This window comes from Sardina pilchardus, chromosome 1 (genome assembly GCF_963854185.1).
Source record: "Sardina pilchardus chromosome 1, fSarPil1.1, whole genome shotgun sequence".
Taxonomy (NCBI): domain Eukaryota; kingdom Metazoa; phylum Chordata; class Actinopteri; order Clupeiformes; family Clupeidae; genus Sardina; species Sardina pilchardus.
Window position 1 is genome coordinate 16,390,798 of NC_084994.1, and position 16,945 is coordinate 16,407,742.

Sequence of the window (16,945 nt, forward strand, 5' to 3'; positions counted from 1 at the left end):
AGAGTCAAGAGCGGCTGTTTTAAATGCAATTTTTTACAGAATGCTACCGACGTGTGTGTGTCGGCATATCCTGATCAGGCAACCGCTGTTGTTGATGTATGAGTAGGCTAGCCTATGCAACGTTACGTGACTTTATCAGCCTGCTAACCAACATGGGTGCATGTGTGTCGGACTCATGTTTATCCAAGATCAACAATCTTGAAACGGTCCGTTGTTTAAGTGAGACATCGTAATTTCCATGAATGGCAACACGTGAGTTTGTCAGCGAAATGAGCTTTTTTTTTTATTCTATGCTGGAGTGAGAGTGAGATGAGAAGGGGAGAAGTGTATTTTGCTTAATTTGACGATATATTTGTAATTTTTTGTCCGAACATGACCAAACTTTGCACTGCACTCACGCATGTCAATAGCAATACATGTGTCAAATTTTAGGTCAGTTGGATGAGCGGTTTGAGAGTTATGCGTGGACACACAGACAGACAGACAGACAGACAGAGTGACACACAGACAGACGTTCCTTGCATTAATAGATAGATATATGGGTCATTCCGTGTCAAATCAGACAAAATCCAGGAAAATGGTTGCAGCACCGACTCGGATTTTCTTCAAAGTTTGTATACACAATGTTTAGGTTCCATAACTAAAATCTGTAAAATATTTTTGTTCAATTCTATTGTTTTCATTGTCTTTTTGCCCTTGCCTTTTTACACTCTCTAAATGACCTTATCTTGGAGGCCATGTTAAGGTACTCATATCTTAAAAAGTATAATTCCTAGCCTGACTAAACTTTATAGAATGGAAGACAAGCATGTTCTCAGTAAGATTCAATGATTAAATGTTTGTACCACAGTCTCATTGGTTGTACAGAAGTCCCTAGTTTCTGAAAAAACATGCAAAAAAAGTGATATTGAGGGTCTCAAAACTTTTTCATTGGGACACACCTGCCATCAATGAGTCTTTTCTATAGAAATATAATCCTTTGTTAATGTTGTCCCAAAATGTGAAGTCTCCAAATCAAATGAATTTGACAATAATAAGGATAAAACAAGGCATGTTTGTATTTTTGTGTCATTTTCATGCAGCTGAAAAGCTATGTGGGGTAGGTAGTAGGATCATGAAAATCTATGTGGAAATAGAAAAGTATATGGACATGTAGTGTGTAAAGTTCTAATATTGCATCCAAGCCCCGTACACAGAATAAATGCATGTAGTTACAGGTGTTTTGGTAACACCAGAATAAACATTTACAATAAAAAAAGGGAAGTTTGGCACCCCCCTCTGGTGAAACAGTAGCATTTTGCTACTTTTACAAGGCATTAACTCCGGTAGCTATTTGAATGGAATGGAAAGGCTATATTTTACTTCTCGTATTCAAAAAGAAGCAGAAATTCCTAATACCTTGAAATTGAAAAGGATACCAAATACACCGAATTATGTACTTGAAATTATGTTTTAACGATTAACCTAAAATAGGCCTTTCATTGGTTGGTGGCTGTGAAGTTCTCAAAGGCCATTTGAATATCTTCATACGTCTTACACTGTTCAGAATGCCACTCAGGCACCGCAGCATGATGTGCAGGTAGGGCAATATGTGTCTATGATGGAAAATGGTGGGTAGGGTATGCCTTGGAAAAGTCAGAGGAGCTGGAGGACTACAAGGTCAAATTCCTGCACCCCAGTGGACCAGCTGCCATTCATGTGCTGTGTGCTGTGCCAGCCCCAGCCACTACCAGGACAGGACGGCAGTACGTATGAAGATATTCAGATGGCCTTTGAGAACTTCACAGCCACCAACTAATGAAAGGCCTATTTTAGATTAATGGTTAAAACATAATTTCAAGTACATAATTCGGTGGATTTGGCATCCTTTTCAATTTCAAGGTATTAGGAATTTCTGCTTCTTTTTGAATACGAGAAGTAAAATATAGCCTTTGCATTCCATTCAAATAGCTACCGGAGTTAATGCCTTGTAAAAGTAGCAAAATGCTACTGTTTCGCCAGAGGGGGGTGCCAAACTTCCCTTTTTTTATTGTAAATGTTTATTCTGGTGTTACCAAAACACCTGTAACTACATGCATTTATTCTGTGAACGGGGCTTGGATGCAAAATTAGAACTTTACACACTACATGTCCATATACTTTTCTATTTCCACATAGATTTTCATGATCCTACTACCTACCCCACATAGCATTTCAGTTACATGAAAATGACACAAAATACAAACATGCCTTGTTTTATTGTTATTATTGTCATGGTTATTTGTCGTGGAGACTTCAAATTGTGGGAAAATATTAATTAACTGCCGTATTTGAAGCGGAAATAGTGACTGATACCAAGTGAAAAAGATAAACAGTTTTTTTAATACCCTAAATATCACACTTAATGCACGTTTTTCCAAAATTGAGGGCCCTTTCGAGAGTCAAGAGACATTTAGTACAGACTTTAAACTGTTTACACATGCTTATTATGAGTTGATCTTCCACCCTAGAAAGTTTGGGGAGGCTAGGGAACATATTTGTCAAGATATTAATGCCCAGACATGGCATGTGTTTTTCAAGCTGTAAAAATGAAAGAATTTCAAGGTCTAAAAGAGATATGAAGACAGATGATTTCCACAGAAATATTTCACAGGCCTTGGTTTTAGGACCCATTGATGATATACACAAAGTTTTAACAAAATCTGAGACGGTGCAGCAACAATCTTATCTGATTTGACACGGAATGACCCATATGTCTGAGAAGCCGCGTGAAGGGATGGAGGCTCTAGGATGGCACACTTCTCCATTTAGGCTACTCCTGCAGGAGGTGCACTGCTTCCAGAACTCAGAATTGTGCTGCTTGGATTTAAAGATGCTGGGAAGAGTTCATGAGGAAACACCATCCTGGGCAGAGGGGAGTTTCAGCCTGGACAGAGATCTGTTGTTTGTGTGAAGAGACGAGGAGAAGTAGCAGGCAGACAGGTCACTGTGGTGGAGGCTCCAGGATGGTGGAGTGATTACCAGGTTGATAGTAGTACTGAAATGACTTGTTGTAGTAGTATGCTAGGCTAGTAGCAAAACTAGCAAGTGCTATACTAGCAAACAAAGCAAGCCATTTCGTTTTGCAGCCAACACGGACAACTAGTAGACAAAACAAACCAAACCAGCCTGTGCTACACTAGCAAACAAAGCAAGCCAAGGGGTGCAACCAACACCTCCCACACAGTGCGTGTCTGTACACGTCACACACACAATTAGCACAACCAATCAGAGTACCCCAACGCCCAACACCCCGACGCCGAAAGCTAGCCCCGACTGAGCAAGCTCAAAATCTCCCGACGAGATTCCGATGGGAAAAGAGTCTCCCGACCACCTCCGACGAACTGGGTCACGCCGGACCAATTTCTTCCCAACCCCAGCCAACTCCTCCAGATGTCCAACCGTCGGGTTGGTGTATCTCCTGCTTTAGAGCTAGGAAGCTGAGAAATGGAAGAATGACCGAACCAATCACAGCGTTTATAGAGTTGGTGGGCGGGCTTAACATAATGGTGACTGACATGCGACCAGAATTTGCGAAGGTAACGCATCCTGCTATTTGAAAACAAGAAGATGATTCGTTTAGCGTTATCCTATTGCGGAGAGGGAATTGACCCTTCCAGAGCCACGCCCTAAAACCGCCACAGGCCAATCGTGGCTTAGCAACCCGTAACTAGGCAAGCAAGGCCTGGCAAGCTTTCGAGTTTTTGCCATGTTAACCTATGGAGACTGCATAGCCTGTGGGCCATTAAGGGCATTTATTTGGATGTGTGGTGCCCCCAAACACGTGAAATCACGATGAAATAACATGTTGAACTATAAAGACATGATATAGTTTGAAATACGTATTTTTCTAACTTTAAATTTTGCATATTGCGTGATATTTCCATAACCGCGAGATACGTTTCACGATGGCGGCAAAAAGTTCTTAACAGACATTCAACGAGACGTATGTATAGCCCGTCAGCAATTCTGTCTAAAATAATACCTATTTGAAGTACCAATCATGTTATGTTGTCAAATATTGACGTTATGGAAGTATAGCTTAAAACGTTATGCTAGTTTTGTCCCCCGCCCGTTTCATTCGTACTAGCCTGGAGGAACCATCGAAGACAACACGTACCTTCGACTTTTGCTTAAATAACTCATGAACGGTTTTCTTCAGAGCTGAAAATGCAACTGTAGTTGACAGAGGACAGATGTAGCTCGCTAGTGACCAAATATGAGCTTTCAGTGTGGTGCGATGTCTTTGTAAATTACATTTGTTTAAAAAATCCCGTGTCTCCTCCATTGTAATAGACGGGCAAGGTGCGAAAGTTTGACAGGCGTAGCAACAGTAACTATGGAGGGCGGGACTTCTGGAAGGGTCAATTGAAAGACAACTGTTTATCCCACTCCTCCGATTGAGCCCTGCCTACGGTGAGTTCCCAGACCCTACATCTTGATGTGGGTCTGGCTGGTCAGGCTAATTGAGCTTAGTCCAGGTTTATCCATCTCCTTACAGATGGTATACCATTGACTGTACCACTATCCTTTCACGAACTATGGGCCCCCACCTATAAGCTTTCCCAGCTTCTTTGGGGACCCCATTCACTCTACCCGTTTGATTCTGTACCCCCACTGTATTAGGCTATTGTAATGTTTGAAGTGGTATTGTCTAGAAACTCAAACTCAACTCAACTCAACAGAGAAGATCAGAGAAGAGTCACACCATAGTGCTGTTCACCCATGGAGACTGGCTGGAAGACACCACCATTGAGCAATACACTAAGAGTGAAGGCGAGAGCCTTCATTGGCTAAATTGAGAAATGTTGCAACAGATCATGTTGTTAAAAATGAAAACAGGACTGATATCATGCTAGTAGGGCTTTAGGACCCTGGGGAGGTGCCCATAGGATGGTGAAGATGGGTTGGCTTCCTGATTGAAGCCCTAGCTGAAAACAACATAAAGTAGGCATAAGAGTTTCAAACAGGATGTAACCATAAGAGGTTGTATGTGATGCAGAGAAGACCATATTAATCTGCTTTTGTAACAGTTCAAGAGACCAGGAGAAGTTACCCATTTCTGCGCGGTGAGACAAACTGAAGTGTAGAAGATAAGACTTTTTATGCTTCTATCCCCTTACATTACCTATGTGTTAATGAGAAATAAGCAGTATAGGTTTGGGACTGAAAAAAAAGCCTTGGTTGTATTTCTTCAGTTTTGGATTTCTTGGGAAAGTGTGTGCATCCTGTTTGTTGCTCATTGTGCTAAATGTTAACATGTTGACTTGGGACATCAATTGACACCTGGGGCTAACAGAGATTGCTGAGGTACTTTTTTATTGATTTTTCATAGAAAACTTTGAAGACACACTGAGGTGTTTAAGACATTATTGATGCCCTAAGGTATTATTAGTAACCACTTTGTGAGAGATGGAACCAACCATTTATCAACATTGTGTCTGTCTGGTACTACAAATGAATGAATGTGTTGTATATTTTTATTTTGTAATCTTTGGAAATACATATATTACCTTCATTATATATTTCTGAGGGTGGGTAGGGGGAGGTGGGCCCCTTAGGCCGAGGACAGACTGACTGTTTTGTAACGGCAGTAAGTATGTTGTGTGCTGCTTATGTGCCCAGAGCACCACGTGTTTTGTGCGTATGCCGCGCCTGGAAAAAAATGTTTTTTTTTTTTTTTTTACCAAAATGCGGCAAAGCGTGTCCTGTCTGATCACACCTTTACTCTGTCCCCCCTTTGAAAGTCACCTAGTTTCCTATGCCTAGAAATACCCTTGAAGACTGTGAAGTCCATGGTTTTCTTTTCTTTATCTTTCATTCAAAACCTCTCACTTCAATTTATGTCAACCAGAATAAAGAATCCTGTTTGGGTTTGTCAGTTTCACTCCTAGCAATCCCTGAAAGTAGGGCACTTTGGCTTGTGGTTAGTGCGTGGGTTGGTTACCATGGCTACATGACATATTTTCTCTTTCTGTATAACTGCAGTGTCCACATTTCTCATGGCCTTGAACATGGTCTATATTAACTTGATGTTTTGATCAATTTTAGGTGATATAACTTTGGGGTTTCTAAAATCTATAAACTGCGTGTCCTAGGAACCAAACTGAGGTTAATTACTTTGATATGAGCAGGCAAGGCAGTCTGCACCCTAAGAAATGCAAGTATCAGTGTGTCCTAAGTTGGTATACAAATGCTTGTCACTGGGGCAGTATAGCCTACCCGTTTGAAGAACAACAATCTACCCTTGAATGTTGTGATGTTTGCTTTAAGTGACGGAAAATGATTTAGCCTAAAAACCATGTGGCATCGCTCCTTAGAGCACCTCTAAATTGAATCTGTGGTTGCCTCTAGACTTATTGGATTGTTTGCATTACTGATGTCTAAGGTTTTTGCCTTGATAACATTTCATTATTGGTATTACAGTATTATATCAGGGTTCTATACATGGTATTGTATTGAAGTCATCATTTTTATATTTTGAAAAACTAGTTTCAGTATCACACAGTAGTTACTTTTAAATTTGTATTGACCTTTTAAAAAAGTTCCAGTGCTCCGTACGGTCCTGTAATTGTTCAGAGGTCGAGCTAAAAAAAGTCATCTGGTATTTAGAGCCGGAACACAGTCCAGGTTCTGTATGGCACATATAGTGGCTCATACCAAGTCATAGAGTTAGACCGCGGTTGTCTAAATTATGTTAAACTTCCATTGAAGATGGTCTTAGAGGGCAGACTAGTGTGGGATGTTCTGCAAGGGGTCCAACATCAAGAGAAGAAACATGTACAAGTATACTACAGTCATCAACCTTAGTCCAGTCATGTTTGAACCATGAATGAACTGCTACTGTATGCTTCTGGTAGAGCGTAATACTGATGCTGTTGTTGAAAGTCCAGTGAAGCTGAAGCAAGAGAGATGGCAGCTGAAAGACCACATCCCTTCAGAGGTGATCCCATCAAACTCTCTGTCATCTTTAATATAATATATGTTTATTAATTCATTATGATATATATATTACAGAAGACATAATTGTGATGATTTGGTGAAAAACAATAAACTAGATATTGGGAAAGTTGAGTGGTGCATGAGTAATCAGACTTTGTTGGCCCATGACCAGGTGATGTCCCCAATCTCTCCGACTTGAGGATTGTGCTGCTGGGGAACCGAGAAGCTGGGAAGAGTTCAGCAGGAAACACCATCCTGGGCAGAGAGGAGTTTGACCCTGATGTGAGAACACTGCAGTGTGTGAAGAGACAGGGAGAGGTAGCAGGGAGACAGATCACTGTGGTGGACACTCCAGGATGGAAGGATTATGATCTTAGTTATGATAGAGATTCTCCTAACCTCCTGAAACAGGAGATTGTTCTCAGTGTGACCCTGTGTCCTCCAGGACCTCATGCTTTTCTGCTGGTCATCCATGAGAACATGACCTTCACAGAGGCAGAGAGAAACGACACTTCAAGCCACCTGAATCTTCTGGGCCATGGAGCCTGGAAACACTCTCTGGTTCTGTTCATTCAGGAGACTCCTGCAGATAAGAAACACTTTGAGATTAAAGGAAGAATGCTCCAGTGGCTGGTAGAGAATTGTGGGAACAGATATCATGTCCTCAACATCAAGAGTAAGGATGAGATGCAAGTCACAGAACTGCTGGAGAAGATAGAAGAGATTATTGCAAGAAACAGTGGACGTCACTATGAAATAAAAAGAGACATATTGCAGGAGATTCAAGAGAAGAGGGCAGAAGAAGAGAGGAGCGCAGACGAGAGAAGAAATGAAGTTCAGAGACAGGGTGAGTTAAATTATGTACCGTATTTTTCGCACTGGAGTATAAGTCGCATCAGTCAAAAAATGCCTCATGAGGAGGAAAAAGCCATATGTAAGTCGCACCTGACTGTTAGTAGCATTTATTCTGAAAATGTATTTCACAAAATCCAAGACCAAGAACAGACAGAGGCTGTAACTAGACACAGAGGCCAAAAAGATTAATATTAATGACGAGAAGGCGTGAATGGCAGCGATAAGTGAATGGCCGCCCATCTCGCGGCTGTAGACAGTAATGTTTACTCCTCTTTCATTTCAGAATTATTCAAAAACATGTTACATTTCATATATAAGTCGCACCTGACTATAAGTCGCAGAGCCAACCAAACTATGAAAAAAAGTGTGACTTATAGTCCGGAAAATACGGTGTGACACACACACACACACACACACACACACACACACAGAGAGAGAGAGAGACACACACACACACACACACACACACACACAGTAATCTGCTGAAATTCCATTTACTCCTGCAGCAGGTGCACTGCCTCCAGAACTCAGGATTGTGCTTCTGGGATTTAAAGATGCTGGGAAGAGTTCATCAGGAAACACCATCCTGGGCAGAGAGGAGTTTCAGCCTGGACAGAGATCTGCTGTTTGTGTGAAGAGACGGGGAGAAGTAGCAGGCAGACAGGTCACTGTGGTGGAGGCTCCTGGATGGTGGAGTTATTATCAGGTTGAGGATAGTACTGAAATGACTAAGCGAGCTATTCAGCTTAGTCCAGGTTTGTGTGACCAAGGCCCCCATGTGTTCCTGTTGGTCACACGAGCAGACATATCATTTACTGAAGACCAGAGAATATCAGCCCAGCAACACTTGAACCTTCTTGAGAAAGTCTGGAGTCACACCATAGTGTTGTTCACCCATGGAGACTGTCTGGGAGACACAACCATTGAGCAGTACATTGAGAGTGAAGGAGAGAGCCTTCGTTGGCTAGTTAAGAAATGTTCCAACAGATATCATGTTGTTAAAAATGAAAACAGGACTGATGTCAGTCAAATCACAGATCTCCTAGAGAAGATTGAGGAAATGGTTGCAGGTAACAGTAGGTGCCACTATCAGATGGACTGCAAGAGACTGGAGGAAATACAAGAAAAAATGAGGAAAGAAGATAAGAGAGCAAAAGAGAGAATGATGACTGTGGAAAAGCAAAGACAACATCTTCAGTCAATGAAACGTGAGTTGACTTGTGCCTGATCTGCTTTCTAATGGGAGAAAAAAAGTATGTACATATTATACTGAATAGTGCAATAATTGAGTTATATATATATACTGTATATATGTATATACTAATATATATATATATTATATAGTTCAATCTTGTCTAATCTGATCCATTGTACATTCCAGAAGAATCGACTCCCTTATCACACTTAAGGGTTGTGCTGCTGGGATACAGAAATGCTGGGAAGAGTTCATCAGGAAACACCATCCTGGGCAGAGAGGAGTTTAATCTGAAGAGAAGAACAGCTCAGTGTGTGAAGAGACAGGGAGAAGTAGCAGGCAGACAGGTCACTGTAGTCAAGGCTCCAGGATGGTGGAGGTATAACAACCTCATAGACACTCCTGAGTTCACCAAAGAGGAGATATTGCTCAGTGTGTCTCTGTGTCCTCCAGGACCACATGTTGTCCTACTTGTCATAGATATTGATAATTCTTTCACAATTGAAAAAAGAAGATATATTCAGGAACACCTGGAGTTGCTCGGTGGAGTTGTCTGGAGTCACACTATGGTGTTGTTTACCAGTGGAGATTGGCTGGGAGACACACCTATTGAAAAGTACATCGAGAGTGAAGAGGCACTGTGGCCACTAGTGGAGAAATGTGGGAATAAATATCATGTCTTTATCAACAAGAATACAGGAGATGATACACAGCTTACACAGCTGCTGGAGAAGATTGAGGAGATGGTAGCAGGGAACAGCCACTGTCACTTTGAGATGGACCGACTGAGACTGGAGAAAATACTGAGAAGAAAGAAGAGAAAAGATGAGAGAGTGAAAGAAAGACTGATGAATGTGGAGAAGCAAAGACAACTCCTCCAGTCACTGAAACGTGAGTTGGATTGTCTTTTTGTCTTTAAACGTTATACGTTTTATTTTTATAGTATAGTGACAGTCTACTGTGAATACAGTGTGAAGTGACACATGTTTATGTTCATAACACATTCAGAAATCAATTAAATAGCAATCAGAGGCACATCCAAAGTTTAAAAAATAGAGACATCCATTGTGCAGAGTGTATGTTGGGGTCTGTAGTTGTTTGGGGTTTTGCATCTACAGTACATACCAGGTGGGTTTGCATGGACACTTTTATTCTGATTACATTTACGACTCAATCGGAATCAAAAATGATCGTTGGCTGTTCAATCTTTCTGATTGAGGTGATGATAATTTAAAATCTGCTTTAGCCACTGTTCTGTTTCTAATCGGATTATAAGTGTCCATGTAAACGTGACTATTGATAAGGCTACATTAGATTTCAACCACACTCAAGTAGACCATGCTAACAAATCACTGCTCCTATAAGATATGATTGCATACTGCCCTCAGCCAAGACAAAATGAGAACAAATGCAGACAAACACCGACAGACTGACAGACAGTTGAGATAAAACTACAACTGGCCAGGCCTCCACTAGTGGCACAGCATAATACATTACTGACACAGACAATCTAGATTCCGGGAAAACAGAAACTGGCTGAACAGATGAAGGCAGTCCTCCTCACTTTAGGTCAGCTGCAGATATGGAGACCTATCTTTTTTTAATCGAATCAAATGCACACATCAGAATTCATATGGGCAAGGCAACACATCTCACCTCTGTGGATTCTTCATATGAAAGTAAAGCATAACATTTCCACCAAAATTGATCAGAATAGATAAGTGCCAAAACCTTTCAGAATTATTCACTTTCTGCAGACGGAAAGAAGAAATGTCCGCCATGTTTTTTGTGTGTGCACACATTTGTTGTCACGCATCAAACAAGGTGCGAATAGCCCAGCTGTGTGGCCAAGGCTAATTGTATCAGGGGTGCAAATAGTCAATCTGTTAAAGTAAACATTGTTTTAAAAACAGCCATGCTAATATAATATAAAACATATGAATATACTCTATTCCATAGGAAATGCATCCCCCCAGTCAGAGTTCAGAGTTGTGCTGCTGGGATACAGAGGATCTGGGAAGAGTTCATCTGGAAACACCATCTTGGGCAGAGAGGAGTTTGACCTGAAGAGAAGAACAGCTCAGTGTGTGAAGAGACAGGGAGAAGTAGCAGGCAGACAGGTCACTGTAGTCAAAACTCCAGGATGGTGGATAAATAACAGCCTCAAAGCCACTCCTGAGCTCACTAAACAGGAGATTGTGCTCAGTATGTCTCTGTGTTCTCCAGGACCTCACATCCTTTTATTGCTTCTGAGAATAGTTGATTCCTTTACACTGGATGACATTAGAAACATTCAAGAACATCTGGAGTTTCTCAGTGACAGAGTCTGGAGTCACACCATGGTGCTGTTTACCCGTGGAGACTGGCTGGGAGACACCAACATTGAGCAGTACATTGAGAGTGAAGAACACCTCAGATATCTGATAGAGAACTGTGGGAACAGATATCATGTTTTCAGTAACCACAACAAGACTGATGACGGTCAAGTCACACAGCTGCTGGGGAAGATTGAAGAAATCGTAGCAGGAAACAGTGGCCAACATTTTGAGATGGACAGAGCGAGACTGGAAGAAGCAAAGGAACGGAAGAGGAAAGAGAAAGAGAGAGCGAAAGAGAGAAGGATGAAGGTAGACAGGCAAAGACAACACTTCCAGTCACTGAAGCGTGAGTATCTCATGTCTTGCCATATTTTGTGAGTGCCTTCTTTATCCCTGGCCAAACTGTATAAGTCGGAGGACAGGGTGTTACAACAAGTAATAGATTATTACAGAACAAAAAATGTGCTATGATTAGGGATGTGTATTAGGCTGGGTGAACCCTGTCTGAACTTCCGGGGAATTTGAATTTCGCCCGGCAGCTCAGGAGGGATACCAGCAGACATATTCCTCCTGAGACCCGGGGAAAAAAAAGTTTTAATTTTGAGATTTTTTTTAGATGATTTAAGTATTTTGGTCTAAAGAAACATGCTGCAGCAAAAAAATTTCCAAAAATGTTCTTAGTTGCTGAGTTATCAGATGTCCTCTGCAAAGGACATCGGGACTATCCGAATGTCCTAACCCTATGGGAATAGTAATAGTATTGCATTAAAGTCAATGGAGTGTTAGGGTATGTGAGATATTACAGGCAAATAGGTGGCCAAGAAAGGCTTTGCTCCCCCTCAAGTTTTTTTAACATAGCTTTCAGAGATGGTTACTATAATGAAGTGTTGCCATAATGGCTGAATTAGCATTCAGACGGCCATAATAATGAGCCTGGCTCATCGGTGTTGCAGCCAGTCTGCATACATGGCACACTGTAGAGCTAGGTTTTAGGTTTGGAGGGGTTACTACACTCTCCCTTTAATGAACATGTGTTGAAGAAGTGCAATGGCTTGCTGTGAGGGCATCAGAGAGTATACACCATGATAGGGACTCTCTTTATTTGACCTCTGACCCCTGTGCCAAAGACCCAAGAGACGAATGAAACGTTAGTGTTCAGGGCATTCTAGGATGGCAGAGGTACACTAAAGGGATGCTTGATGGATAAATTGTAAATGTGAAAGCACTTTTAGGAGTGGCAAATAATCATTTACAGGTAAATGGAGTAATCAGTTACCCAAAATACAAATTGGGTAATGTACATTGAGGCAAATTCACCTACGATGTACTTATTTCTTAATAAACCTTAAAGTTCTAGCTTACACACTGCTTCTGGGGCTGTATTGTACCTTAAGGGATCCCCTTTTATCCTGTATCTCCTTTTATTTATTAGAAATAAGTAGAAAAGACCTTGTTGTCTCACTCAACCCTCTGCCTTCTAAAATGTAGAAATTGGTTAAAAAGCAGGGGTACTGAGTCCCGATGTCCGCTACAGGGGACATTGAACAAAAGTTATGTTTTGAAGGTGTTAGAATTGTTGGATCTTTCTGAAATTTCTCTGAATTCAAGTTGAGACTGTCATTTTTATGACACAAATTGACTGTGTGCAATAAAACACATAATAATGACCAAAAATGGTCAGTTACCTCTGTTGCTGCCATGAAATGAAAAAAATTCAATAGCCGCCATTTTGAAAATAAAATGTGTGAAATCTGTTAACCCAACCCACATAATTGTGGTATCACCAGAAAGCCCAGGATGTCCTCTTGAGAGTACAAAAGGATTTGAATAGTTGGCATGAATGGTATTTCATTTATAAGACTCAGACGGATGTCCCCTACAGAGGACAAAAATGAATGGCCGGGTCTCAGGAGGTTAGCTGTTTACTGCCAGAATCTTTGACTCAGAAACGGCCATACTCTAGTCCTGACACGCTATTTGCCGATGATGCGCCGGAAACTAAACTTAAGCGGCGCGAAGTGCAGTAGAAACAAAATGCAGCAAAACAATTAAAAAAGATATACCAACTTAAATATGGAATTACAGTATACTAATAGAATTGTCCAGAATGATTTACTTCAATCTATTACAGAAATATTATCTGTGCTTGTGATTGAGTCTGTGTGTGTGTGTGTGTGTGTGTGTGTGTGTGTGTGTGTCTGTCCGTCCAAAGTGTCTCCTCCTCTCTCTCTCTCTCCCCGCTCTTGTGGAGCACCGTGATTCAATCAAAGTTCTGTTGGGATTGCAAGACAGTGGGAAGGAGGATTTCACTGTCTCACAACACATACAGTAATGACTTCATTCTATTCTACAGGAGAATCTTCTCCACTTTCAGAGTTTAGAGTTGTGCTGCTGGGATACAGAGGATCTGGGAAGAGTTCATCAGGAAACACCATCCTGGGCAGAGAGGAGTTTGACCTGAGGACAAGAACAGTTCAGTGTGTGAAGAGACAGGGAGAAGTAGCAGGCAGACTGGTCACTGTAGTCGAGGCTCCAGGATGGTGGAAAAATATCAACCTCAAAGACACTCCTGAGCTCACTAAACAGGAGATTGTGCTCAGTGTGTCTCTTTGTCCTCCAGGACCTCACATTGTCTTATTGATTTTACAAGTGGATGATCGTTTTATAAAGGACAATAGAAGAAACATCCAACAACATGTGGAGCTTCTAAGTAAAAGAGTGTGGAGTCATTCCATGGTGTTGTTTACCTGTGGAGACTGGCTGGGAGACACAACCATTGAGCAGTACATTGAGAGAGAAGAGGCATTGCGACCTCTAGTGGAGAAATGTGGGAATCAATATCATGTCCTCAACAATAAGAATGTAGGAGATGACATGCAGGTCACACAGCTGCTGGAGAAGATAGAGGAGATGGTAGCAGGACATGGTGGACATCACTTTAAGGTTGACAAAACTATTCTACAGGAAGTGGCAAACAAGAGGAGTCTCCTCAGTACAAGAGTGGACAACAGAGAGACAAGAGCTTACAAACAGGAGGCTATATTTAAATTTGTCATGGGTGAGTTGTTTATTATACAATATTTGGAACTTGACCATATCCCATACCATGCATACTACTGAGCTAACAACTTTTGTTCTCTACAAAGGACATTTAGGACTTTTAATTGCTACCAAATGCATGGGAGTGGGGTTTTGGGAATGTGTAAATTAATAAACAAATCAATTGTTTTACAGGTGAACTCCAGCCTCTCTCTGAGATGAAGGTCATGCTGCTGCAATATGTTGAGGAGTTTGCTTCAGAACAAGACAGTGACAGAGCTGAGATGGCAGAAGGAGTCTCGCTTCACTGTGGGGAGAGACAGGAGATCAGGCGAGGTCAAGAGATCACCAATATTAATATGACACCAAGTAAGAACACTCTAGAAGAGACTAAAGCAGAGTTGATGTCTCTGTGTGATCCTGGTCCACATGCTTTTGTGCTGAGAGTCGACACTGAGCTTCACTTTACTGAGAGAAGAAGGAGACAATTCCAGACACATCTGGGGCTTCTTGGGGACGGAGTTTGGGATCATGCCATAGTGATGTTTGACTCCTCTGATGACCGGTTGGCAGACAGGAACATTGAGGAGTACATTGAAAATGAAGGAGAGACCCTGCAGTGGCTGGTTGAGAAATGTGGGAACAGGTATGTTCACTGGACAGGTAAGGAGAGCTGGCCAGGTGTACTGAAGAAGATTGATGAGTTTGTGGTTCTCAATGGAGGAAGCCATTTCCAGTATGAGGAGAGGAGGACAAATGAGACCAAAGCAGCAGACTGGAAGATGGAGGTGCAGCAGCTGGAGGAACTGAAGGAGGAGAATGAGCTGGTGAAGAGCATCGAGCCTCCTCTCATGGGTCAGTTGTGATTTTATTTTATTTTATGAGGACAGTGATCTGAAACTGACCCCAGGGGGGATACCAACACAAACATGGCCTAGGTTAGGTTTTGTCTTGCAAATATTTGTATCTGTGTTAATACCAGTTGGTTAGATTGATAACTGGTATGGTGGCATCTTGTGATTTTCTGTGGGTGCGTGTTAAGACTACAAGAACTGACAGATATGCTGCATCCACACACACCACAACTTTCCCTTGTAAATCCGTGGTCAGATAATGAATTATAGCTAACCCATAAAAAGGTACTGAGACAGAGATCCCTAGCTGCTGAAATAGGACATGGCAGGCCCCAAATTGAATAAGCCCATTTCACAGTGTCCAGGTGTCTGGCCTAGTTGATGTTAATGATGCCTTAATCGGCAGGATAAAACATCTTCCTGTTTCTGTCTTTCCTGTAGACTGAGCTGTGTTCCAGAGGAAGTTAGTTTACACAGTGGCGACATCTTGTGAAATGGGCTAATTGCTGTTCTAGACTACTAAATTTGGATGAAAATACAACAAATACTGTACGTACCTAGAAAGTGATGTGTGGTGTTAAATGACAATGCAAAGCAGAATTGTGTGTGTGGAAAAACATGTGATTTGTTTTCAGATCAAACAGATGTCATCTCTGAGAAAACATCTGGCTACGGGACATTCATCCCAGACACAGCATCTGAAGCCCCATCAGATCAACACTCTCTGATGTCAGGAGCTACCAGCTCTGGGATTGGCTCTTCAACATCTGGAAGACTGGAAGGTCACAAAGAGTGTGAGGATTTTAACATATATTTAAATTGATAAATTTAAACAAAAAAAATGGCACCGGTGCCGATGCAAACCGTAGTAACCACACCAAATAACAAAGTGGATTTCAGTGCCTCATTTCAGTGGCGTTTTTTTTTTCATCACTGCACGTCATGCACCATCTCTAACGTCTAGCTCTGATAGCACCACATCCAGATACAGTTAGCTAACATAAACTCTAGATGCTTTAAGCAGAGGGCTGCACATAAGTTAGTGGATAGTGTTTGAGAGCTCATGTGAGCCCAAGCCAATTGGCTTACTTTAAAGCAAATCACAAGCTCTTGTCAAAATCTAGAAGTAATTATGCATAAGGTTATGAAACAACAGTAGCCTAGTTTACACGATGACCTTGCTAATGCGCTAGCTGGAATCTATTTGAAATGTTATCAGCAATGTTGTAATGTGAAAACTTTACGGTGTGTTCCAAACAACACAATGACATGACATTAATCTTTCATGTGCATGAGGCCCATATAGCATTGCAATTAATATGAAGATCACGCTAAATGTTAGCTTGCAAAACCATAAATATGTAGGTTACAAACATACCTCTGAGTCTGCGATGATATCCCGGAGCTGTCAAAGAGGCTAATCATCTCCGTACAAAGGTAGACTATCTTAGCGCATTGGCTGCTGTTATTGTCTAGTCACGCTGGGAGTCGAAACACTTCAACATCGGCATGTAACATGTTACAAACTATTGCATGTTATGGGGGAAGACATCAAATTTCTTGAAGCATTTGGGAACACACTGGATGAACTTGATGGCAGAGTCCCTAATTAGCTTACAATGGCGTTGTTCATGGCAGTTCCATGGCAAGCCATTTTAACATACAGTGCCTATACACAAATCCAGCGAAACACGGAAGTAACGCAGCGCCGCCATTACTGCGTG

General features: G+C 41.6%; 2 protein-coding genes across 2 annotated transcripts; both read left to right on the forward strand.

Annotated features, from left to right (window-relative positions):
• Positions 1-5,015: 5,015 nt before the first annotated feature.
• LOC134076710 (GTPase IMAP family member 4-like) lies at positions 5,016-7,640 on the forward strand. Its single transcript, XM_062531904.1, has 4 exons — positions 5,016-5,087; positions 6,879-6,961; positions 7,133-7,545; positions 7,614-7,640. The coding sequence occupies exons 2-4, from the start codon at positions 6,931-6,933 to the stop codon at positions 7,638-7,640; spliced, it is 471 nt and encodes a 156-aa protein (XP_062387888.1). The 5' UTR covers positions 5,016-5,087; positions 6,879-6,930.
• A 1,936-nt stretch (positions 7,641-9,576) lies between these two features.
• LOC134076717 (uncharacterized) lies at positions 9,577-16,044 on the forward strand. Its single transcript, XM_062531916.1, has 4 exons — positions 9,577-9,901; positions 11,237-11,410; positions 14,563-15,222; positions 15,857-16,044. The coding sequence occupies exons 1-4, from the start codon at positions 9,577-9,579 to the stop codon at positions 16,042-16,044; spliced, it is 1,347 nt and encodes a 448-aa protein (XP_062387900.1).
• Positions 16,045-16,945: the final 901 nt, after the last annotated feature.

Coding starts and splice junctions, on each gene's coding strand:
- LOC134076710 (XM_062531904.1), top strand. CDS start 6,931: ATGGCAGCTGAAAGACCACATCCCTTCAGAG. Junction 6,962..7,132: donor AAGACCACATCCCTTCAGAG/GTGATCCCATCA, acceptor GCCCATGACCAG/GTGATGTCCCCAATCTCTCC. Junction 7,546..7,613: donor TGTTCATTCAGGAGACTCCT/GCAGATAAGAAA, acceptor TTGTGGGAACAG/ATATCATGTCCTCAACATCA.
- LOC134076717 (XM_062531916.1), top strand. CDS start 9,577: ATGGTGTTGTTTACCAGTGGAGATTGGCTGGGAGACACACCTATTGAA. Junction 9,902..11,236: donor ACTCCTCCAGTCACTGAAAC/GTGAGTTGGATT, acceptor TGTGTTCTCCAG/GACCTCACATCCTTTTATTG. Junction 15,223..15,856: donor CATCGAGCCTCCTCTCATGG/GTCAGTTGTGAT, acceptor ATTTGTTTTCAG/ATCAAACAGATGTCATCTCT.